Source organism: Pangasianodon hypophthalmus, chromosome 17, assembly GCF_027358585.1.
Source record: "Pangasianodon hypophthalmus isolate fPanHyp1 chromosome 17, fPanHyp1.pri, whole genome shotgun sequence".
Lineage (NCBI taxonomy): Eukaryota > Metazoa > Chordata > Actinopteri > Siluriformes > Pangasiidae > Pangasianodon > Pangasianodon hypophthalmus.
The window spans coordinates 23,032,767-23,057,920 of NC_069726.1; the positions used below are offsets into that span (position 1 = coordinate 23,032,767).

At 38.7% G+C, this 25,154-nt stretch overlaps 2 protein-coding genes across 3 annotated transcripts in view; one reads left to right on the forward strand and one right to left on the reverse strand.

The window, feature by feature from the left end:
• The first annotated feature begins 1,253 nt into the window (after nt 1-1,253).
• Nucleotides 1,254-14,084, forward strand: fstb (follistatin b). Of its 2 annotated transcripts, none has more exons than XM_026942775.3 (6): nt 1,254-1,425; nt 3,400-3,591; nt 4,132-4,350; nt 5,903-6,127; nt 6,392-6,622; nt 12,306-14,084. In XM_026942775.3, the coding sequence occupies exons 1-6, from the start codon at nt 1,269-1,271 to the stop codon at nt 12,317-12,319; spliced, it is 1,038 nt and encodes a 345-aa protein (XP_026798576.3). In that variant the 5' UTR covers nt 1,254-1,268; the 3' UTR covers nt 12,320-14,084. The 2 variants fall into 2 exon arrangements, with proteins under 2 accessions (XP_026798576.3, XP_053097111.1); XM_053241136.1 differs by lacking the exon at nt 1,254-1,425 and adding an exon at nt 1,436-3,308.
• Nucleotides 14,085-17,783: 3,699 nt separating this feature from the next.
• arl15b (ADP-ribosylation factor-like 15b) overlaps nt 17,784-25,154 on the reverse strand; it is a 77,417-nt gene continuing 70,046 nt past the window's right edge. The window contains exon 5 of the mRNA XM_026942721.3: nt 17,784-23,716. Coding sequence (XP_026798522.1) covers nt 23,564-23,716 — 153 coding nt within the window. The 3' untranslated portion in view covers nt 17,784-23,563. The remainder of the gene's footprint in view (nt 23,717-25,154) is intronic.

Below are 25,154 nucleotides of genomic sequence, written 5' to 3' on the forward strand. Positions count from 1 at the left end.
TCTGACTGCTATGATGCACTGACACTGGAGACTCCTTCCTCACTAATTACTTGCAGCTTCTCACTCAGCCAAAAGGGTTCTTCAAGGGTTCTTTGGATATTTAAAGGTTTTTTCAGGAACACTTCGACTTGAAGCTCTTTCTGACAGGGAAACACTCTTTTGTAAAGTTCTATAGAGGACCTTTAAGGGTTCTAGACTTTCTACATCTGTCTTCAGCCTCTTTCATATCCTCAGGAACATCACATTATCTATTTTCAGAACATTTCTTTGGCTTATTGTTTGTGAGTTGTTGTCTTATATGCTTTTGGGTGGCTCGAGTTAGTGTCTGTGCAGAGTTTCACATGATCTCTCAGCGCTCCTCTGGGTTTCATCTGGGTTCTCCAGTTTCCTCTCACCTCCCAAAAACAAGCCACTAGGCTAAATTGCCTGGATGTGCAAATGAGATGGACCAGAATCCCATCCAAGTGTTCCCAGGATAGACTCCGGATCAATGACCATTCCCGGGATAGACTCCAGATCAATGACCATTCCCGGGATAGACTCCGGATCAGTGACCATTCCCGGGATAGATTCCAGATCAATAACCATTCCAGGGATAGACTCCGGATCAGTGACCATTCCCGGGATAGACTCCGGATCAGTGACCATTCCAGGGATAGATTCCGGATCAATAACCATTCCCGGGATAGACTCCGGATCAGTGACCATTCCCGGGATAGACTCCGGATCAGTGACCATTCCTGGGATAGACTCCGGATCAGTGACCATTCCCAGGATAGACTCCGGATCAGTGACCATTCCCGGGATAGATTCCAGATCAATAACCATTCCAGGGATAGACTCCGGATCAGTGACCATTCCCGGGATAGACTCCGGATCAGTGACCATTCCCGGGATAGATTCCGGATCAATAACCATTCCCGGGATAGACTCCGGATCAGTGACCATTCCCGGGATAGACTCCGGATCAGTGACCATTCCTGGGATAGACTCCGGATCAGTGACCATTCCCGGGATAGACTCCGCATCAACACATTTAATCTTCTAGGAATTCTATTATTTGTAATAAATTGCAAAATAAAGGCAAGTCTCCATTTTTTTACCCAGCCAGCATGGGAAGTGAACAGAAGCGTAATGACTCATGGTTTATTTTGGAGTTTTTTTTTGTTTTTTTTTTTACTTTGCTGACTTGAAAGTCGCTCCAATCTGGCAACCCTGGAGCACAGCCGCTCTTATAGATTTAAAAAGCGGGAGTGGATGTGAGCTGGATGACAGAGCCGGGCTGGGATCAGTGTGAGGAAGAGCACACCGGGATTATCAGGATCAGGATCAGGATCAGGATTAGTTTGGGGATCAGGATGCTCCGCGTTCCGTCGCTGCTTCTCCTCTGGCTCGCGCACTTCATTGACGAGCAGCGAGTTTACGGTAATAACGCGTTATAGCTGCTGTCATGTGGAAACTGAGGAAAATGTGAAATCCTGGCGCGATCAGAGCTAAAAGAAATCTCTGAGAAACTTCTTTACACCTTTTTCAGTGTGCTGTTAGGAGATGAGGAGATGTTAGGAGATGAGACGTGCACTTTTAACCTTTTGCGCTTTTTTTTATGAATTTATTAACGCTTCAAAAATCAGAAATTAAAGAAGAATCTTTCAAGGTGCAAACCTTTTCTGGTCCCTTTACAGGGAAAGTGAATGTAGAGAAGCTTTAAACCTGCAGTGTTTTGTCTGCCGTCGCACTGAAAATAAAAAGAAAAGCAAAAAATGTGCAAAACTTGCGGAGGGTTTTTTGTTTGTTTGTTTGTTTGTTCCTTTTTTATCACTTTGATCCAAGGTTTTTTTTCTGTATATAAGGACATCAGTGATGGTGTGATAACAATATCTGCCATTTACACACAGCTGCAGTGCGTCTGTAGTTGTAACTATGGACCGGATTGCACGTGCGTATCTGCTGTATTTTTAAGGAGTTTAAACTGTAATAAGTTTATTTCCGGGAAATTGCATGTCAGTAGTGCATGCATGGGCTTTTAACACACTGTCTCAAGTGTCATGGGCAGCTCTGTAACAAAAGTGATGCCTGGTCTGGGACATGTCTCAGGAAACAATGGGAACCAAACGGTACTATTCCTTTAAGGTACCTTTAAAACTTTACTCTAAAAGGTAATTATGGTCCAGTTATGAACCTTAACTCTTTTTTAAAGGTACTATATCCACATTTTCAGGTACAGAAGATGAGGGTACCGACTGAGCGACAAGGAAATGCACAATATGTGCAAATCCAGGCTGTGGAAAAACACATTTTAGTGCTTTTTAGTGCTAAATTATTGCTTTTCCTGCTTTATTGCCTCCATTTCCACCCTTTTCTTAGTTTGACTCAAATCTCATCTGCACAATCCATTAGAAATAAAGGTACCAGACTGCACTTTTCCCTGTCGATGGTGTCCTATCATCAGGGTACTCTTTCTACCTGTGAAGATGCATGTTGTGCACCTTTAATTAGCTTTTTTTTAAAGTTTAAAGGTACATCAGTGGTTCTTATGGTCTGATTACGTGCCTTAAATTATTCTTAAAGGTGTATTAAAGGTACAAAAGATGTACCCTTGATGGTACCATGCTATCAACAATGAAAAGTACGGTTTGGTACCTTTATATCCAAGAATGCAGATTGAAGAAGAAAATTTAGCCCTTTATTTATAAATTACTGCTTTTTTTGCTTTACTGTCTCTATTTCCATCCCGTCTCAAATATTAAATGTGTAGTCCATTGCACTATCTGAAATAAAGGTACCAAAGTGTACTTTTTCTTGTTGTTGGGGTGGTACCATGCAGGATGCATGTTCTGTACTAAACTGCACACCGTGTAAAGGTCCAGAACTGATGCAGCAGGGATTTTCTTCCTCTTCTATATAAAGTTTGTCAAAAAAAGAAACAAAAATGAATCTTAATATAGAAATTTAATAGAGATTAAGGTACTAAATGGTACTTTTTCTTGTGGTACTATCAAGGGTACGTGTTTTTGCATTTCATATGTATATTTATAAATAACTTAGGGTACATAACTGGAACTTAATGATCACTGACGTACCTTTTCAAGCTTTACATTTTTAAAAAGACAATTAAAGGTACATCAGGTGCACCTTCTCAGGTAAAAAAGTATTCTTGATGGTACTGTATCATCAACAAGAAAAAGTACAGTTTGATACCTTTATTTCTGAGATTGTGAGACTAAAGAACCAGGAATTGGACGAACTCATCCACCTCACCGAAGTCTGATAAGAAGCACCTGATTGAAGTCCATGGTCGGCTCGGTGCTGTGCGTTTTCCATAATCAGATAAATTCAGCTCATCATCATGTGTAAAGCCCCAAGTGAGAAACAATTTCTCCTCATGATGTTTCTCTCCAGCTGGGAACTGCTGGTATGAGCAGGGGAAGAACGGCCGCTGTCAGATGCTCTACCTGTCTGAAATGAGCCGGGAGGACTGCTGCAGGAGCGAGAGGCCCGGCATGGCGTGGACCGAGGAGGACGTTCCCAGCAACACGTTGTTCCGGTGGCTGCTCATGCACGGAGGCGCACCAAACTGCATACCGTGTAAAGGTACGCCTCGCACCCAGCACAGATTTCCTTCCTTTTGCCAAAAAAAAGAACAAAAATGAGCCTTAATGTAGATTGCAAATGGATGTAGAGGAGCAGTTGAGTTCAAAAGTTTGCATCTCTTATAGTTTATGGGTTTAAAGGGTATGTATTATTTGCAATTTATATACAGAGAAGAGGAGAGAATGTGGAAAGTGAATGTGGAATGTGAACGTGGAAATGTGGGCATCTTCTGAAACAAGACACACCCATGATCCAATACATTAGGCAAAAAAAAACATTTATAGTCTATATATAATTTCTATAGTCTGAAATGAGATCTCTCTCTTATTTTACATTTAATACCATAACATGTGTGACTTTAATTTGTTTTTGTTACTTGTGAAAAAATAAATTCACCATGAGAACCCTAACACATCAGTCTAATTACAAATGAAATTCTGTCTCAAGGGTGCGCAAACTTTTGTACTTAACCACACACCAGTGTTACAGAGATGGATCGACTGCTTGACTAACTGATCGATTGATCTGCGACCTGTACAGAGACGTGTGATAATGTGGACTGTGGTCCTGGGAAGAAATGCAAGTTGAACCGGAGAAACAAACCGCGCTGTGTGTGTGCTCCGGACTGCACCAATAACACCTTCAAGGGCCCGGTGTGCGGCTCGGACGGTACCACGTACCGCAACGAGTGCGCGCTCCGCAGAACCAAGTGCAGGAGATACCCCAACCTGGTGGCCCAGTACCAGGGGAAGTGCAAGAGTGAGTACAAACGCCTGTGATTGTGAACACTACGTAACAATAAATTAAACTCTGTAGCCAGTAAAGTTCTGGGATTTGAACTCTAAACCTTCAGATCAGGTTTACTACCTACGTTACTGCCCAGGACTAGATTTAACCTGTTTCCCTGATAGATTCTGTTTTTCTAACTCCGATCAAGATGGATTAACACTGTTCATGGAATTCGAAAAATTTAATCTAAGGTTAGCTCTAATCCAGGTTTGATGAAGAATTTAGGATCTGTTCCAAACCCAGGCTGGGTTTAGTCTCAAACTTCAGGATTTGAAACTATTTAAGTAGCATTACACAACTACTTCACAAACTACTTCACACTCCTCAAAAGGTCTGGTTAAGAATATCCTGAAAATATCCCATTATTATACTTAAAGGCATTTTGATGATACATGAAATACAACAGCAGTGCCTCATGTTCAACCTCACTACATTTTATTTACAATAAACCAATGAATTAACATGAACTAGTACAAAAAACAGAACTAAACATCTTAAAGGTGGCATCAGCTATTTTAAAATCAGAACACTTAGCGTAATATTTGGTAATAGTTTATCCTCTGTTCACCTGAGAGACACCTGAGAGACACCTGAGAGAAATGAAAGACCAGAGGAGAAACTCTTTCCTCTGCTCGGTCTCTGTGACTCCACAGGCTGTAAACTGGAGAAACAAGACAGGACGTGGACCACCAACTTCTAGCCAATCAGAACAAAGAGGCATCTATATACTTTTTATATTCAGAAAGCACTCAGCATAGGTATACTGCGTGCAGTTTTGGGGGCGTGGCTTGAACACGATTCAATTGAACGGATTGAACACTAAAGGGAGTGGCTTTACTCGTTTGGACTTTGGTTTTAAAACAGCCTCACCTCATTTCTGGGAAGATCACTGACCACACCATTAACTGTAATACAAATGCACTGATGCCAATACGAGGGATTCTTTGCTAGCTGCAAACGCTGGCTAGACGAGATAAAATGTCTACAGATGACGCTAGGTCAGTGCAAAATAACAGTTCTTAAATAATAATATATCGTTCTTGATGATCAGCTGCTATTGGTCAATGAGGAAATCAGACACAGTGTGAACAAAAACATACTTTTCCTACAGTTGTACAAAAGTGAACTGAAATATAACCCGATCTTCTCCACTGCAATCCTACTCGATCAAAGCTAACTAATGTAGCTAGCTAAGGCATTTCATTTAAAATAAACTTGCTAATGTTTTAAAGAACAAGCCTAGTAGGCTAAGAGCATGAACATGCACAAGTGGAAACATTAACAGAGTTAAATAAATAAAATGTTCTTCAACACACGTGATTGTGTAATTATGAAGTAGGTTACTGATTTCAGCATTGTGCTCTTACGATGAAATTGTATCGACGCATCCAGTAACAAACAAATCCTTCAAGTGTAACAAACACAGGAAAGGGTCAGTGTTATCAATCTGCTTATGACGCTACTAAAAAAACACACCGTGTTATCATTTATCGAAATATCATCCCACTACGTTTCCTCACAGAGACGTGTAACGACGTGCACTGCCCGGGAAGCTCGTCTTGCGTGGTGGACCAGAACAACAACGCCTACTGTGTGACCTGTGAGCGCGTGTGTCCTGAAGTGACCTCGCCTGAGCAGTACCTGTGTGGGAACGACGGCATCGTTTACGCCAGCGCCTGCCATCTCCGACGAGCCACGTGCATTCTGGGAAGGTCCATCGGGGTCGCCTATGAGGGCAAGTGTATAGGTGAGACTGGCGGAAAACGGGATTAGGGATCAGGATTAGGATCAGGAAGTTCACTGATTGGGGATCAATCCATGTAATGACATTCATCAGGATGGGACTGATCCTCAATCAGGGCTGCCCCGAGTTCTTAAAGCTGCGCGCTGCACTTATAATCCTCATCTGAAAATGTGGTGTTTATTAGCTAGCCATGACGCAATAACAACACATGACTCCATTTTGTGTAGACTGATCACTTCAGTGTGTCTCATTTATTCATGTCCTCAGATGCCCAGTCGTGCGATGACATCCGCTGTCCAAGCGGAAAGAAGTGTCTGTGGGATATGAGGACGGGCCGAGGACGATGCTCCGTGTGCGAGAGCGAATGTCCCGAGAGTCATCCCGGAGACAGCGTGTGCGCCAGCGACAACACCACGTACCGCAGTGAGTGTGAGATGCATCGGGTCGCCTGCTCGCGAGGCCTCGTCCTCGAGGTCAAACACTCCGGATCCTGTAACTGTAAGTAAAAACACACACACACACACACACACACACACACACACAGTGCTCTCTGAGTGTCAGTTAAAACTAATAAAGTTTTATTAGTTTAGTGCAGTAACCAATGAGAGGAGAGTTTTTGAGTGTTTTAATGCAGGTTAGGTTTGAGTTCTGAGTTTTAGATAACTGATACACACAAACATCGTCTAAATAGTTACCCGAAAGCACGCTATAAAATACTCCCAGCACCACCAAGGTCATTAACCCCAGTATTATTGACCTCCATTTCCCGTTTACACACCATCAGCTTCTCACTTTGTTTATTTTTAGCCCTTTATTTTTAGACATTTAGTGTTTTTCTTCCTGTAAATAAGTGTAAAAGTTTGCACACCTTTAGTACAAAAACAAAAACAAAAAAAAAGACACAAATGTAATTTATAACAACAGGATTTCTGGTGTATTTGGTTTCACAGATGTTCATTTATCATCACAAGTAACACAAATGATCAGATAGTACCCTTTTACCACAGCAATTTGTCAACGATTACAATTTTTCATTTATTAAAGAACACATAATACTTTTATCCATTTAGTTACATTTAGTGTTGTGTTACGTCCATGAAACAAATGAACAAGTTCAACAGCACTGTGGTATAAGATAAATGGATATAGTAGAGGTTTTTTTTTGTTTTGTTTTGTCCTGGATCTTGGAATTGGATTTTTTTTTTCTCTAAACCTCAAAATCCATGAAGGATTCAGATCTTTACTCTAAACTGTACACGATCAGGGCTGAAGAGTTAACGTAATACGATGAGGTTGCCCATGTAAACACGTGAAGAGCACACGTTCACACGGAGACGTACCTTCACTGTACTCTGCTGTGTTTGTGAATCATACTGTTGATGTTTGTGGTTTTTGGCACGTATTCAACATGGGGATCATGTGATCAACGAGCTCAGAGTGTGTGTACGTGTGAGAGAAACATGTTACTCTGAACCTACTTACTTGGTCGTACATCACGTGTCTTGGAGCCCATTGTGAAAAGATTTGTTACATTTGATCAATTTAGTTTGACATCAGCGATAACGTTTGACTTTTTTTTTTTAATGAAATCTGCTTCACTCTGTTACAGTAATTTACGTTTAACGGTTTCAGATGGTAACTGAAATGCTCTGGTGTTCCTATGACTACAGTACTATTTGGATGGGATTAGTTTTCTGAACATATGTCTGTAGTAATTCTGATCGATTCGCAGGGGATAAGATTCGCGAGATGGGCGTGTCGTCATGATGCACGCATGATCGTCACACTAAAAATTCCAAGCGTACTACATACACCATCTGATTGTTTTGACCTCTGATTGTTTGAGCTTGTTGTAGGTGTAGGTGTGGCCTTCATTAATAGGTCACATGACCATAACTTGAATGTTAACGATGTCTGTATTAGTAACATACCTAAAAAAAAAAAAAAAAAAAAAAAAAACCCTGAAGCGTCACTTCTATGAAACGTCCTTTTAAACGCTGTCTATATTTTATTGCTCTGCGTTTAAATTTTTTTGCATTTTTCTGCCAATTGACAAGAGCAAGCGCTTCCTGGAGCGTCTATATACTGAACAAAAAGCGCAAAACCTCTTTTCCTCCACAATCTCACGCAATCTTTACCAGCATGTTTACAAATTCAGACAGGATATATAAATATATATAAACCTGGAGTTATTTCTACTGCTCATTTTATAGAAGGAAAACATGGCGTAATTTTTCCATAAAATATAACGGATTTGGACGAGACTAAAATCCCGGTGATACTCCAGTAATTTTCCACCTGTAAATCTAATCCAGTCCAAATAGGTCTTAAGTGAGGTTATGAACCTGATATACCTCACTTACGCCCAGTGGGATTTGACCTCACAACCTTCCAATCACTAACTAGTTTATAATATTAATTGAATTGAATTTTCTTTAAAACAATGATCAGTGATTATTCAACCTCAGATTCTGTCCTGATTCTGTCCTGTCCTGTCCGTCACCTCATACGAGTCGTGTTTTTAGGCAGTTCCTCAAATTCTGAAATAAGACAAAGACCTCTGATGACATCATTACGAGAATTTTGTACATTTGTATGCTTTTTTTTTTTTTTTCTTTTCATATCTGGATAAACTATTAAATCCTATAAAGACATTCCAGCAAAGTGATGATGCATGCTGCATTCTGTCCGTGAGTTGAATCTTTTTTGGGGTGGACAGCAAGGTTATCATTTGTGATATAAGTGCGAAAGTTTGCACCCCCATGCTTTCACTGTGGAAAAATGGAAGCATTATGTAGTCCGGTAAGAGTGGACATCCATGTCTTTAGAGAATATTTTTATCAGAAACGTTTACTTCACTTTGGTAACTGAAATTATTTCAGTATTTTTTACTGTTAACATCACAGCATACACTACATGACTATTTCTTTTAGAAAAGGAAGATTTGTGAAACCCGAAACAAATATTTTGCCCTAACGAACTCTGGGTTCTTCCAGGTGAACATTTGTATTTATATTGAGATCATATAACACTTTAATTGCACACAGGTCGACTCCATTCACCTAATTATGACACTTGATGATGTCACTTGTGATGGTGACTGACTACACTAGCACTAATTTAGGGGTTTCACAGAAAAAAAGGGGAGGGGGGGTGCAAATATTTATGCAATCAAAAGTTATACAAAAGTTTTACATTTTTTATCTGTAAATAATTTGGCAAACTATATTAATTTTACCCCCATTTCAATAGTAACAGCTATTTTGTGCAGATTCATGATATATAATCACAATCAAGTTCCAAATTGTAAAATTACAATCTTGTAAATTGTAATTGTAAATATTTATGCAAGGTACTATAATATGTATATGAAAAAAAGCAGAATATTTCATTTTGTTCGAAGAGCGTGCAAACTTTTGCAGTGTTGTCTATCATCAGTGAGATCTCCAGATGCTGGAGATGATTAAATCTAGTCCAAGGCTAGAAGAGATTTACAGTAGCAGTAGCGTAGCTCTCCCATGACCAGGCGTGTTTTGGTTTCAGTCCTGAAACTGAAAAATACGAGGTGATTATGTGATATGGCAGGACGGCATGTTATTAACACAGCTCTAGAGGATTTATGTGCTTATTACCCGCCTTTATACATTTGGCAGATGCTTTCTGAGCGAGAAAGGATCCAATCCAAGCCGAGCATTTGAAGGTTACGAGTCTTGCTTGAGGGTCTTTCGAACCCCAGAAGGGGCTTTCTGGCAGTTCAGGGATGTAAAACTCACGAACCTTCTGGCCATTAGCGCGGAGCTAGCATTTCAGTGTTCAATGTCTCTGTTAAAAGATGTGACCTTCACAAAAATGTCAAATAAAAACAATGTTAAAGGTGCAGTCAGTGATTTTCAATAAATCTGAAATTTTTTGGCAATATTTTTCATATTTCACATCTCTGGTAATAAAATGTTATTGTTTGGAGGAGAAACTCTAAAAATGTCATTCAGCAAATCCAACATAAGCTGATGTAAAACAGGTTTCGGTTCTTTGAATCCACCTGAGAAATGTGATTGATTTAGCCGGATTGAGTTATCTAATACATTCAGACTCAAAACCCAAATCATTGGCTAATGTGAATGGAACGGAAGCCTAGAGAGGCCATTAATAAAAAGAGCTTCAATGAGGAGAGCAAACCTCAGTGAAAAGAAAAAAAAATTGTAGTAAGACTTGTACAGTTTTGCAGTTTCATGGGTACGGGACACTAAATCAGAGACAGGAAATCATAATGCTAAGATTTAGCTTCTTTATTCTTGCTCAGTTTCCTATTTTGAATTCTCGAATTAATGAAGTTCCACTCATGTTTTGGTAGATTTTTGCTTGTCTAAAGAAATTGTGAACAGAACTGAATTTAAGTAGGTGTCGTAGTAGTAGTCGTAGTTCCAGCTCACCCTAGGAAGTGACAAGTTGCTCATGTCGCTTTTAGTTTATGTTTTGTGAGAATCGGGCGACCGCTATTGCTGTTGCTTGTGGGCATGGCCAGTATAGCATTTTTTTCTGTAGTAGCTATATACACTATATGGCCAAAAGTTTGTGGACAAACATCTGACCATAACAATCATACAACATGTGCTTGTTGAACCTCACATTCCAGATTTAGTCCCATGCTGTTATCCTCCACTCTTCTGGGAAGTCTTTCCACTAGATGTTGGAGCGTGGCTGTGGGGATTTGTGTTCATTCACAGCTATAAGAGCATTAGTGAGATCAGGCGCTGATGTTGGGATGTCGAGGAGGTCTGGGGTTCAGTCGGTGTTCCAGTTCATCCCAAAGGTGTTCAGTGGGGTTGAGGTCAGGGCTCTGTGCAGGACACTCAAGTTCTTCCACTCCAACCTTCACACACCATGTCTTCATGGAGCTCGCTTTGTGCACAGGGGCATTGTCATGCTGGAACAGGTTTCAGCCTCTTAGTTCCAGTGAAGGGAAATTGTAATATTATAGCCTACAAAGACATTCTGTACAATTGTGTGCTTCCAAATTTGTGGCACCAGTTTGGGGAAGAACCACATATGGGTGTGATGGTCAGGGGTGCACATACTTTTGGCCATATATATTCTAAACCTAACTAGTTAAACAAAAATTAAATTATAAACTAATCAGTGTGCAAACTGCTTGTTGGATTTAAATGTTACATGCTCTGCTCCGTACTTTGTTCTCGGATTAGATTAGCAAATCAAGCTAACTGTACTAGCAATGTACACTCACCAGCGGTACCAACGATCTCTGCTACTTCCATCCGAACTTTTTTTGTGACAGGATAAGCTGAATGGCTGCTGTAGCTCCATGGTTAAGACACTGAACTTCTGAGCAGAATTTGTGAGTGAGTAAGCAGAGACGTCGGACCACACACACCACAGGATCGGTCCGAGGAATCAATCAAGACAATCGTTTGGATTTGTCACTTTATGGATTCATACCTAATTTGCATACATATTTTTTTTTGGGGAAAAAAAGTGAGACAATTCAAATGTCGCTATTGTGTTGTTGCTCGTGAACGTATGTAGAAAATTACCAATCACTAGTCGCTTTCTAGTGTGAACGTCGAGTCAGTTTTGACAAAAAATCTAATAGTCTAATAGTCCTCATGCAAGTATGCTCTGGGTGGCAATAGCAATATATCTCACATCTTTATGCTAATAATTTATTTAAAAAATGTACGTATGTAACTAGCAAAGATTTCATATTAACTCCACCTAAGTTCAGCTGCTTACTCAAATCGTGGGCATTTTTGTTTTTTTGTTTGCACATTTTTTAATTCAAGGAATCACAATAGCAATTACATGACTTTGAAATTAGAAATTGAGCAATATTTAACAATAAATCATGCGATTTTCATAAAACTTACAAATGCCTGATTTGAAGAACGGACAAATCCAAGATCGCGTCCAATCATCAACATTTCACGTCCGAAGATCAGGGTCCTGGTCTCTATGGCGACCCCCAGGCTCTGAAAACAAAGAGATAATGAACATTACGTGGCCCATCGCCATCCAGCCAATCAGAAGAACCAGACACTTGTACTTACCTGTTGATCGAGAAAGCTCCGCCTTCATCAGGTGTTCTGACCAGGGCATGTTTTTGAGGGTGTGGCTTTGGCACATGTGAATGATTGAGAATTGAAATCACTCTTCTTTTCATTTGCAGGCGTCGACCACTGACTCGTTCGTCCCGTCGTACGTGGATCCTGGCCTGCTTCGTCACGTGAATCAGACAAAGCATCAACGTTTCAGATGCATTATTATGGGAAGGAATAAAATTGATCATTTTCAAAAAAGAGACTTATTTTCTTCCCTTCTAAAGCCATGAGCTCCTGCGCTGCTGTGTTCCTCCGCAAGCAGAGAGAGGAGGATGAGGAGGAAGGGGAGGAGGATGAGGAGGAAGGGGAGGAGGATGAGGAGGAAGGTCTGGACAGACAGATTAACGTGACTGTAGAGTGTGAAGCAGTGCGACTCGGCTCCAGTGCAGAGTCAGTATTCAGACTGTATATAGACATACACGCTAATTTATTTTCCAGAATTTAAAAAAAAAAGAAAAAAAAGAAAAAAAAAGAAGATGATTTCATATAGCCGTCTTCTGGATGTTTATTTATACATTACTTTTTATTTATACACTTATAAAAAGTCCGACTGAATTTTATCTTTTATCTCGTGTATAATATCCACAGAAAAAAGCAGCATTATTTATTTAAAAGGTGCAATGTGTGATGTACAGAGAACCGAGATTCACCCCGTGTGTGTTCATTTCCTTCCTTCTATATTTGCCTTATTTATTTTGTCCTTCCCATCTTTCCTTCATTGTTTCCCTATTTCTTTCTTTTCCTTCTTTCCCCTTTTCCTCCCTTTTGTAGTCTTTTCCTTTCCTTCTTTATGTTCTTTGCTGTCCATTCCATTCCATCCTTCTTCCTCCTTTTCTTTCTTTCGCTTCCTTCCTTTTTTTTATTCTCTTCTTATTTCTTCCATTCTTTCTCTGTCTTTTTTCATCCTTTAGTTTTCTTCTTTCATTCCTCTCCTTATTTCATTCATTCTTTCTTTCTTTTGCTTGTCTTTCCTTTCCTTCCTTTCGTCTTTCCCCTACTTCCTATCTTTAGTTATTTTTTTCTTTCATTTCCTTTCCTTTTCTATCTTTCCTCCCTCACCCGCTCTCTCGCTTCATATGTCTTTATTTTTGTCTTTTTTTCCCCCTTTGATTTCTTTCCTTTCCTCCCTCCCTCCCTCCCTATAGTGTTATTTCTGTTTTGTCTTTCATCTTTACCCCATTTCTTTCCTTTCCTTTTTTCTGTCCCTTCCTTCCCACCTTTCATCTATCTTTCCTTCCAATGTCTTTATTTTGCTTTTGTCTTTTATTTTTTTCTTTCTTTTCCTTATTTTATTAATTCTTTTAATCTTTATACTCTATTTTTCTTTCTTTCATTTTTACAGCTTTTTTTGTGTCCTGAACAGTACTTTTGTTCTGCAGTGTGTGTGTGTGTGTTGGTGTGTAGCTCACTAATAAATGGATCTGGTTTTGTTTACACTCAAAGCTGGTCTGTAATTAAACTCTTTATAAGCGCTCTGTTTTCTTTTTTCCACACAGACGCTTTTTCATGTGAAAGAAATAATGTGACGGCGTTTAAAACAGTAAACGTGGGGTTTTTTTTCCTGCGTTGTACGAATGAAGGATTGTGTTAGTGTATTAAAAAATGTGCCATAATAAACGCTTGGATGCTTTTTTTTTTTTTGTCGTTAACACAGCGGAGGCTGTCTGTAGATGACTCGGCTCGGTTTATTCCAGAATGTAAAGGATGAACTTTATCACTACGTCTCATTACTGTCTCTATAATCTCAGAGTTATTAATGTATAGTTTCTTTTTTATTGTTCAATGTACATAAAAGTAAACAATGCTGTTTGTAAACATGCAATACGAGTAAAATGAAAATATAACAACTTCTTTGTGTCTTTTAGAGTTTTATAGTCTGTTATGAATTCTTTGTGCTGCTTTTTTATTGATTTGTTGGTTTGGAACAAAAAAGGAACAGATTTTTCAAAATTCTTGGAAAAAATCCAGCCAAAAAGTAAATATTTTATTATTTATTTTTTCTCTCATCTCTCTTCTTCCCTTCATTTTTCTTTTTTCACTTTTTTCTCATGGTTTATTTACTCTCATCTCACATTTTCTATCTCCTCTCCCTTACCATTCTTGTTTTGTTTTTTTTTACTTTTTCCTTTGCTCTCACAATTTCTTTATTCTCTTCCTTATTTCTTTCTTTCCTTCTCTTGCTTTATTTCTTTGATTTGTTCCTTTCTTTTCATTATTTCCTTCCTTACCTTTCCTTATATCATTCCTTCCACTCTTTATTTCTTTCCTTCTTTTCATATTTCTTTTCTTTTTTGTTCCTTCTTCCTTTCTTTTCCTTCTTTACATGGCCAAATGACAGAAGAAGCATTTCTCACTGTCCTGTACTGAGAAAAGAAGCTCCACAGAAACAGATGTGTGTAAACACTGATATGGTGAAGTTTTCTGTAAGGAGACGTTTATCTAACATTTATGGAAGGAGTCTCCAGTGTCAGCGCTTTGTAACAGTCAGAGGGAAAGCTGTTACTTTAAGTTTTCCGACATCTTCAGGACAGAGGAGTTTACACTTTTTGCGTTTTCTCAGTAACACGACGAGCTGCGTTTTTATATCTTAAGTGAGAACGAGAACTAACTTGTTTTGTGGTCGTTCCACAGCATTAAATGTAACTATAATCAGATAAAAAGTACAATGTCTCATTATTTATGCATAAATAAATATAATAATTGGCAAAGTGCTGTGGTATAAGAGGAATAAAACACTCTGGGGTGGTAGCAGTAACTCCACTTCATCACATCACATCACAGATAATGGTTGTTGATTATTTTACTATAAAAGCAGGACACAGAGTGTTTTATTCCTCATGTAATAAAATCTTTGGGAGTAACGAAGACGTTTCACGCTGGAAAACAGCAACTTAATCTCTAGACCTAAGCTCTGATCTCTATCTCTTTCAGACACACACACACACACACACACACACACACACACACACACACAGGGTGTCCTACAGTAGCCAGAACAGAGCTGTCTGGACAGCAGCATGAAAACTAATTTGGCAGGAAGTTGTACAGACAGAGTTAATTGAGATCCTCCATGCTCTGTGTGTGTGTGTGTGTGTGTGTGTGTGTGAACATCTCTGACAGAACGCACTTCCTCTCAGATTATACGTCCAGATTATATCCTGGCATCTTTTTCCAAATTCCACTCCAAAAAAAAAAAGGGGGGGTCAAAAAGTCTCTGATGTCGTCATGGTGACTTAGTGGAATGAAATTTTTAATATCGTTAATAGATTTAAATATCCAAATTATTGGAGGTAAAAAAACGCCATCCATGGTGTCTGAGAATAAAAGGTTCCTCATGAGGTTCTTACTTTGTAAAAAAAAGGTTCTCCTTGGAAATTTATTCACCTGCTGCAGCGTTCTACAAAGAACGCTTTACTAGGTGACCAGCTGGAACAGATCTGTTTCATGATATAAACAAGCTCCTAAAAAAATCTAAATAATAATTAAAACACTGAACTGTTCAATCAAAATGTTATAATAAAATAAAACAAATAATGACGTAAAATAATAAAGATTTTCTAAATATATAAATTTCAATGTTTAACACCTTTTCAGGCTTTTCAAGTGTTTTAATGATCAATTATAAACAAAGGCTTAAAGTATTATATTCAATATTTCATCAAAACTTATGATTAAAATAAAAAAAAAAACTATGTACAATAATAAAAAATAATTAAAAAAAGATGAAATCAAAGTTCTAATACCTTTTTCACACTTAGCAAGTGCTTTTATAATCAACAATCATAAAAAAATCAAATTTAATCAAAATATAATAATACAATAATATAATAATGTGTAATATAATTGTTTGTAATAAAAAATAATTACAAACATATATAAATTCAAAGTTTCAATAATTTTTTCAGGTTTATTAAGTGTCTTTATGTTAATCAAGTGCTTAAAAAAGATCAAAATTATATATAAAAATGTAATAATTCAACATTTTATAATAGAAAATGCATAAAATAATGTTTAAAAATAGTAATTATAAATTCATAAATAACTCCAAATTCTGAAAAATAAAATAGTTAATTAATATTTATCACTAATAAAAATAAAATGAAGAAACATTACAAATACATAAACGTAAAATAATAAAAATGTAATAACTCAAAATCATATTTTTGTAATAAAAGAATTAAATAAATTGAAGAATAAAAACACTTTAGTAAAAAAAATTAAACATAAATAAAACTAGAATAATAATAATAATAAAAAAAATCAACAATAATATAAAATAATTAAAAATAAAAAAATTCAAACCCCACCAGAAAAGGATGCCTCAAAAGCCTTTAGGTGTCATTTTAAGACGTTTATTAATGTCTTTGAAATAATTTTTGAGTTCCTCTGGACATTTTTTTCTCTGAACACCAAGAATTTTTTTGTCCTCTGCTGTCCAGGGTTCAGACCGTCCTGACACACACACAGAGAGAGAGAGAGAGAGAGAGAGAGAGAGAGAGAGAGAGAGACAGAAAAAGAGAGAGTAATCATATTTGAAAATGATTACCGCAGCAGAGAGATTGTAATCAGAGTCTCGGTGTCTGAGCGTGTTTTGGAAAAATGGAAGGCGCCCTCCATAACTACGTTAATGAAAACGCTGACATGGCAGTCAGAGAGAGAGAGAGAGAGAGAGAGAGAGAGAGAGAGAGAGAGAGAGGGGGTGAGAGAGAGAGAGAGAGCGAGAGAGAGAGAGCGAGAGCTTGTTTTTCCCATGGTGGCGGCTGTGAGGCCGTGCTGCAACTCCTGTGACCTTCACGCCGCTGGGAAGACGGGTTCTGGTGACGGATTGTTTATCGGAGCGGAGAGAAATAAAACAATCCGACAGACGTGTGTGAGAAAAGGTGAGGGGGGAAAAAAAAAACCTTCACAACCATCCAGAGAGTGTTAAAATATAAACAAAATAACAATAATAATAATAATAATAATAACAATAATAATAACAATAATAACAATAACACTAATAATAATAAACAGCAGTGTTTTGGCCGGCACACGTCGTTTCCTGCCAGTTGTTTGGAGCTTGGCGTGGGTTTTTTTGTTGTTTTTTTTTCCTGCCAGACATCGCCCCGTCGTCCCCCGGCTCTGATAGGATATCAATCGGAACGTGCGAGCCGGTCGATCTCTACGAGACAGAGCCAACGGTCAGCCAAGGTCTGAGCACGCAGCTTTTGCACGGCTGGATCTGAAAATAGAATATGAAATCCACTTCGGGGCATATTGAAAAATTTGCAGACGAAACAGTCTCTCTGTCTGTCTCTGTCTGTCTCCGATCGTCCATGTTTTTGATGTAGGCAGGTTGAAAGGAATTTTTTTTCTGCCACGGATTCCACATGCATTACTCAGGCCTCAGTTTAATATTCCTCAGCATTTGGAGTACTTTTTTTTTTTTTTTTCTTTTCAGTTTTCAGGGAAGCGTAGAAAACCATGTGTGCCCCGCGGAAATATCTGACGGCGTGTAACAAGTTGGCGGGTTTCATATTTTTCTTTTTTTTTTTTTTTTTTGCAAAAAGGCATTTGTTTGCAGTCGCTTGTGTTTTGTTAAGCGATGGAACTCGGACGAGAAAGAAAAAAGCCGTCCAATGCGTTCTCGTAGTCTTGGATGTGGGATTTACTGCGAACGAGAAGTCCATTGTTTTAGTTTTTAATTTCACATCCAGTTTGCAGTTTAATACCCACACAAGCCTCGTATACGCATCGCGTGCTCCGATGTACGCTTCGTTACCTCTCGTACTCTGGCCTGATCACAAAGAAACAGTTCTTGTGTTCTGTCCTTAATAAACGGCAAGGTCGAGCACTTCCATCGAATGGCGGTGGAATAAAGCGTACTTCAATTAAACGTCGGCTTGTTATATTCCGTGGAATAAAACGAGTCCACGTTGCTTTGGTATGCGAGGACCATTATTTCATACGCATGCCGAACATTAAGGATTAAAAAGGTCAGCAATTTTGATTCATCATAATCATTTCAAAGTAACAACCCTTTTTAAACTTTATATCTGCTTCATTTGGATCAGCTGTATGTCATTAAAAAAAAAAAAAAAAAACGCTGATAGAAGTTCAGACGTACAGAAGAAACTCATTTAAACCAAGAAAGGAAAAACTCTGACGGCCTCCTATTGTACAGGTGTGATGGAGAGCAAAGAGGAGACGTTTCTAAGAAGATTAACGTAATTCTGGCTGCCAAACTGACTGCAGGGACAGACAGAGAGAGAGAGAGAGAGAGAGAGAGAGATAAGGAGAGAAAAGAGGATAGATTTAAAGTTTCTGTCTTGCAGACAGCTTTGCGAAGTTTTTCAGACATGATTCAAGTTTAAGGATTAATCCCAGGTGCTCATCCGTCTGCATGCTAATATTAGTCGGGGACTTGACGCTTGACAGCACAGTTTGAAATTTCTGTCAAAGTTCTTTTCAAGCCAGACGCATTGTTTTTTTTGTTTTTTTTATAAGGACTCCCCCGGAGCAGAAATTTAATTTGCTAAAGAGTCACACAAAGTCTCTACAATCAACCCTGAGGCATATAATTTTCTCTTCTGTGAATATTTACAGGCGGTGAATGACGCAGTTATGAAAACTAAAAATGAAGTATTTGATTGACTCGGAAGATAAAACACAAATTGCATTGTTTTTTTTGTTTTTTTTGAGAACACAGATTGGACGCTGCGTGTTAGTGTTCCCACACATGCATGCACGCTCACATTTTCCACATAAAACTCCTGATGGACAACACAAAACAGAAAAAGGACGCATCCTGTAGGCTTTTAGCTTGAAAGCCTGATGTGACGCTGATCCACTTCTCTGTGAAGTAGCGAGTGACGATAAATCACTGTATGGAGAGCGCGGTAACCTTCAACTTTATGAGCTAATACGTGGTAATGAAGAGAAATGGCACGCAGCGCTGTGTACCCGAGGAAGCTGGATAGATAAAGCCCATAATGCAGATGACTCATCGGCAAGAGAGGAAATCCTGAGAGAGTAAGAGCTCTGGAAGCCTAGAGGGAAAGGGTTCCCTCCATCTGAGTCATCAGAGGGATCAGGATGACCCAGATTATCAGAACATGGCAAGAATCAGTAAACGTAAACGGACAGAGGAAGTGCATCAAGGCCTTCTAGTGAGTCTGTTATCAGCGACAAAATGAACGGCTTTGTTAGATTCATGTCTAAACCCATAGTGTAATTACGACAAAGTTTTTAAACTCGCCATTTTGGGCTCAAGGTAAATCCCCAAAGTGGTAAATTCCTCAAAGTTGGGGTCCAGAGACTCTCAGGAATACGTGAAGCATAGTCTGGAGGTGGAAATCACCACCTGTAAATAAAATTAGCCTGTCCGACTGGTCACTCGAGAAGTTTTTGAGTTCCAAACCCCAAAAACAAGTCGGTCTATAAATAATGTCGAATAAAACCTATGATGCTCTGTCAGTAGAAAGTTCAGGAATAATTAAAAAGCTCTATACCTCGAGTAAATAGATTAAATAGTATTGTACACATTTAAATCTCCTATAACAGCACCAGACTGAATGTTTTATTCCTTACCTAAGAGAAACATAACGTGTATAAGATTATTGTATACGCATAAATAGAAGAGTGTTCTATCGTTCTTGCTCCATCAGCAGGAAGTCAGCAAATCGCTGGTCAGTGTTTTGGTGTTGTGCATTGGCTAAGATGTGATTTGAGCCTAGCTAGCATCTTTATTTTCTCTGGATATCTTTAACTGTTTAAATGATTGGACTACAACACTATCTGTCATTCAGTGCACCCTAATTAATCCGACTGCTACATCTGACTGATGTTGTGTGGGATTTGGAAGTATAGTTACACAAGTATACAGATCAAATGAACTTTGATCGAATCAACTTTTTTCTTTCACAAAAGTCAATAAGAAGCATAGTAGACTTTTTTAAGACTTCCTCGGAGACACATGAAGCAAACTGTATCGTTCTGAATGCTGGTCATGCTGCGTAACACACTCTGGGGAAATCGCTATCCGCCCCCTTCCACATACATGAGCTCACCGATGATCATGATTGGCTACTGTCTCTGATTGTGATTGACAGGGGAGAGAGAGTAATCCCCTCACACTCAGAAAGCACAACCAGTTTTTGCACTCTACACTCGCAGCTATGGATGGCTGTGGATTTTGAGATGCAAACCTGTGAGCTCCGGACAATACAGCACTGGTAGCTCAGTGGTTAAGATGTTGGACTAACAATCGGAAGCTCATGGGTGCAAATCCCAACATCGCCAAGCTGCCACTGCTGGGCCCTTGAGCAAGGCCCTTAACCCTCAACTGCTCAGTTGTAAAAAGTCTAAGTCGCTCTGGACAAGGGTGTGTCCATAAATGTAAATAAACACTTTTCTGTTACGTCACTTTAGAGAGAAATTAAAAAACTGACAGCACAGACAATAAATCTGCTTGTCCTGGGCTACTGATTTGTCCACCAGGTGAAAGAGAGAAAGAAAGAAAGAAGGGAAATAAAACTCGTGGTGGTACGAAGCACCAGCAAGAATTCAACCAACTGAAGCTCTTTAGTTGTCATAAAAATTTTTTTAATCTTGCTTTTAACAACATTTCATGACAAAACATCAAACATCACAGATTCTAATCATTTCTCCTACTTCAGTCTTTATTGTTCATGTTGCTCAAGAAATTATGCATAAATTATACATATATATATACAATTAACAATTTGTGACCGACATCACGGCCTCCATGATCTAAATTTCTAGATGTATTTAGATTTGCTCCAGTACAAAGACAGGCACGTGGCCTTCAAAAAACTAAAACAAAACAAACCCAAAATAAAATGAACCAAAAAAAAAAAAAAAAAAACCAACATAAAACGAGAATAATCCGTAACAAATGTACAAATTGTGTGAATTATAAAAAGGCAGCTAAACAGCCAGGCGGCTATTAAAGTGTTTTCAAGCGGTATAAACGCTGGACGTAGGCTACAAAGACTGGATGTCCCCGGTTTCATTAGGGCTTAAGCGGGATTTCTTTTGGTTTTGGAGAGACACCGTCATTAATGGCACGGGAACAGTTTGGATTGGAAAGCGACTGGATTGGCACTCAAGTTTGAAGTTGGGAAGGGAGACGGAGCTTTAAAAAAAAAAAAAAAAAAGGATTAGATGAAGGACACTCCATCTAAACAAGAGGCACTACTGATGGTTAGAGATTAGGATAGAAGCGCTTTACATTCAGAGGCAACAGTAAGAAAATTTACTGAAATCTAACAAGACGTAGAAAAGCGAAGGCGATTTCGTTGACATATCGTGACCTCTGTATTATTAAGGTTCTGGAAGCTTGGTCGAGAAATTTCATCACTTTAAAAAATTCCAAAGTCACAGATTTTATAAGGCGCTATCTGCCTTATAATCATCATCCAGGATCAACGCAACATAGGCGGCCTTGAACAATCTAAATCCACGTTCAAAAGTAACTTTTATCTGTAGATATAGAGCAATTAAAAAGTTACTGTACAATACTGTAATCGCTGATTTTACAAAATCGTTCGTAAAGGTCTTCATTGCAGCAGAAAGCTAATACTGTGGCCAATATCAAGTGTCTAGTGACACTTCCTCTGAATATATTATATTCTATTATATTATATTAACAGACGTGCCAACATTCATGCACTTAGTGTAGGAGCGCCACAACTTAACATCCGAGTACGCTCGTACGAATTATCACTCAAAAAATACGTCTTTTTCTCCGCAGTAAAATGGAAGCTAGTCGACATACGAGTCTATAATGATTGACAGTTGCGTAGATGTTTTGAACTCTCTAATATCAACTGACATTGCATGGAAGCCACACCCCCTTCTCCCTATGTCACATACTCACAGGTAAATAGAGAGATTTTTAAAGTGAAATAAGATCTATCAATGTATGTAAGACTTCGCTAATATTAGAAAAGTATATAGTTAACATCAGGTAGCTATACCTAGCTATATTTTTAGATTTCGGCTGAAAATGGTCAATATGGTCAGCACTTTCAACTGAAAGAGAAAAAAAACTGCTGAAAAATTTGACCTGAAAAGATTAAACAGGCCTATAGTGAAGTGTCAAATCTAATATTTTACAAATAAAGTTAATGGTGGTGATGAATAAAAAGTGCTCAGACACGTTCGAACATTTTGCACGCGATCAACAGGGAAAATGTCGGCCGTGGGGATATTAGACAACCGATTTTATTTTGAAAAAGTGCTGATATGTTTACGTAATATTATTACACCCGCCGCTATTCTCCTTAATCCTGAAATCGGTTCTGGATGACTAAAAATCGTGAGCATGGAAAAGTCAATATCACACAAGCCTACCTCGCAAATTTAAACGTCACACTAAAATGAAGTCCTTGTTGAGCTGTAAATGTAAATTTCAGACGTCAGTAACTGGAATGTCAAAACTTTCATCTCAAAACCCAAATAGAACCTTACAATACTACGATCACGATACGTAACTGGCACTACACCGTTCTGGTGATAAATTAGTCACTAGGAAAGAGAGAGACGATAGATCTCCGACGGACAAAACACTTCCATTTGATATGCTGTAGTTATAAAAAAGTACAACAACAGAATAACAGCATTGAAACCGATCACTAAACCTCAAACAATCCTCCTGAATGATGCATGATTTCTACAATTACACAAGAGAGACATGCAGAGGAATTCCAATATTCTGGAATCTTGGAATCTTTGTTTGTGGTTTTGGGAATAAAGTGGTAATTTCACAGCCGTGATTATTTAAGACTGCTTTATAGTTTAATAAGTCACTGTAGTTTGGTTAAAAAAAACACATCATCACATACTTTAAGGCTTTTAAAGTACAAATGTTCAATCTTGCACACACACACACACACACACACACACACACGTATACATTCACACACTAAATAGAACAATATACATATTAAGAAAAACTATCCAGTTTCTCTACATACCAAGAAAAGTGTTTATCAGTTATGTAGCAATGTGCAACTAGGTGTGTATTACACAGGACGTATAACATAGAACCGTGTTTACTGACGGCGTGACTCGACAGTCGGTTAACTTGTGGTACTAATACGAAGAACCTAATAACATATCATACCTCAAATATGATATGATACGATATAAACCCCAGTTGTGTGAATCCGTATGCCTTTCAGCCTGCTGTGTTGGAGTGAGAGTAACACACACACACACACACACACACACACACACACACACACACGCTCTCGCCTGTGTTGAGGTGGAGATCTGTATTGTCCGAACTGGAGGATGCTGGGATTTGGAGAAAACTCCCAGCTCATATCCTGCCTGTCTCCTGGTCCTTTTCCTCCAGCAGGTGGATGAGTTGGCTGAAGCTCTCCTTCACGGCGTCCATGTTGTCCACTGTGCTTCCCTCGAGCAACCAGCTCTTCCCCCGAGCCAAAGGCTCCAGCTCAAAGTATTTCTTTATCTGTTTAAAGAGACAGAAGAGGTAGTTAGAGAAAAGTGGCTGCAGAGGAATCCTCACTGTTTTTTTTTTTTTTCAGTTGCGTGGAAAAGCATCACAGAAGAAGAATGCAACAGTTTGGTGATGTGAGTGGGTCGCCAGCTTGATGCAGTTACTGCAAGCAAGGGATATGCAACCAAATATTAAGTGTTTTTTTTTTTTTTTTTAACTCTAATTTACTTTAAGTCTATCTTTTATAATACTTTTGTTCAAATTGGGTGGTCTGCTACCAGAGGTGCCATTTGGTTATATCAGGTAAATATCAGAAAACCCTTCAGACCCTTCAGCGGATAGTGAGGACAGCTGAGAAGATCATCGGGGTCTCTCTTCCCTCCATCACGGACATTTGCACCTCAAGTAGCATCTGCAAAGCCACCAGCATTGTGGACGACCCCACACACCCCTCTCACACACTCTTTACCCTCCTGCTGTCTGGCAAACGGTACAGAAGCATTTGGGCCTCACGACCAGACTGTGCAATAGTTTCTTCCCCCATGCCATCAGACTGCTCAGTACTCAGAAACTGGACTGAAGGAACACACACACACACATATATATATACACACACAACTGAGCATCCTCCATCCTCTTTGCAAATTTTTTGCAAGTTTTTGCATATTACATTATGCTGCTACAATACTTATTATACTGTACATAAGCTGCTACTCTTATGTTTACACTATTTCAGCTACTTGTATTGTACTCTTTGCACTATTGTCACTAGATTCACTTTTAAACAGAACTGTTTACTGGTCAGCGCTGCACTGGGACTTACTATGCCCATTGTCTGTCCCAGTAGTCATTGTACTGTCTTGTGCTGTCTGCACACTTTATGTATAAATTACGTAGTCCCTTGTAGTTCTGTGTTGTTCTGTGTTTGTCTTGTGTAGCACCTTGGTCCTGGAGAAACGCTGTTTCGTTTCAGTATGTACTTGTATATGGTTGAAATGACAATAAACTCCACCCGACTTGACTTGAAAACAAAAGCAGAAATTCTGATCTACTGCCTCATATCATTCGTTTGATCTCAAACCCAAATGTCTTCAGTGTATATCAAAAACAAAAGAACTGGCCATGATGTTCCAATAATTACAAAGAAGAAGAAAAACTATTTCAGACATGTGACCTTGACCCTGTTTGGATCAACTACAAGATCTAATCAGTTCATCTGCTGGTTACGGTGATAATTCCATACAAATCCTACAAACATTCAACCACTCGTTTTTGAGATGAGAAACTCGGACAGACACACGGACAGCTCGTAAAACATAGAGTTCATTCATCTCTGTATGACAAACAGAAGGAAAGCTATTAAAGAAAATCTTGTTTTAAAAAAAACTGATGAAGAAAACAGACCGTATAAAGACAAGGGACAGAGACGTTCTTGTGTTCAGAGGCAATA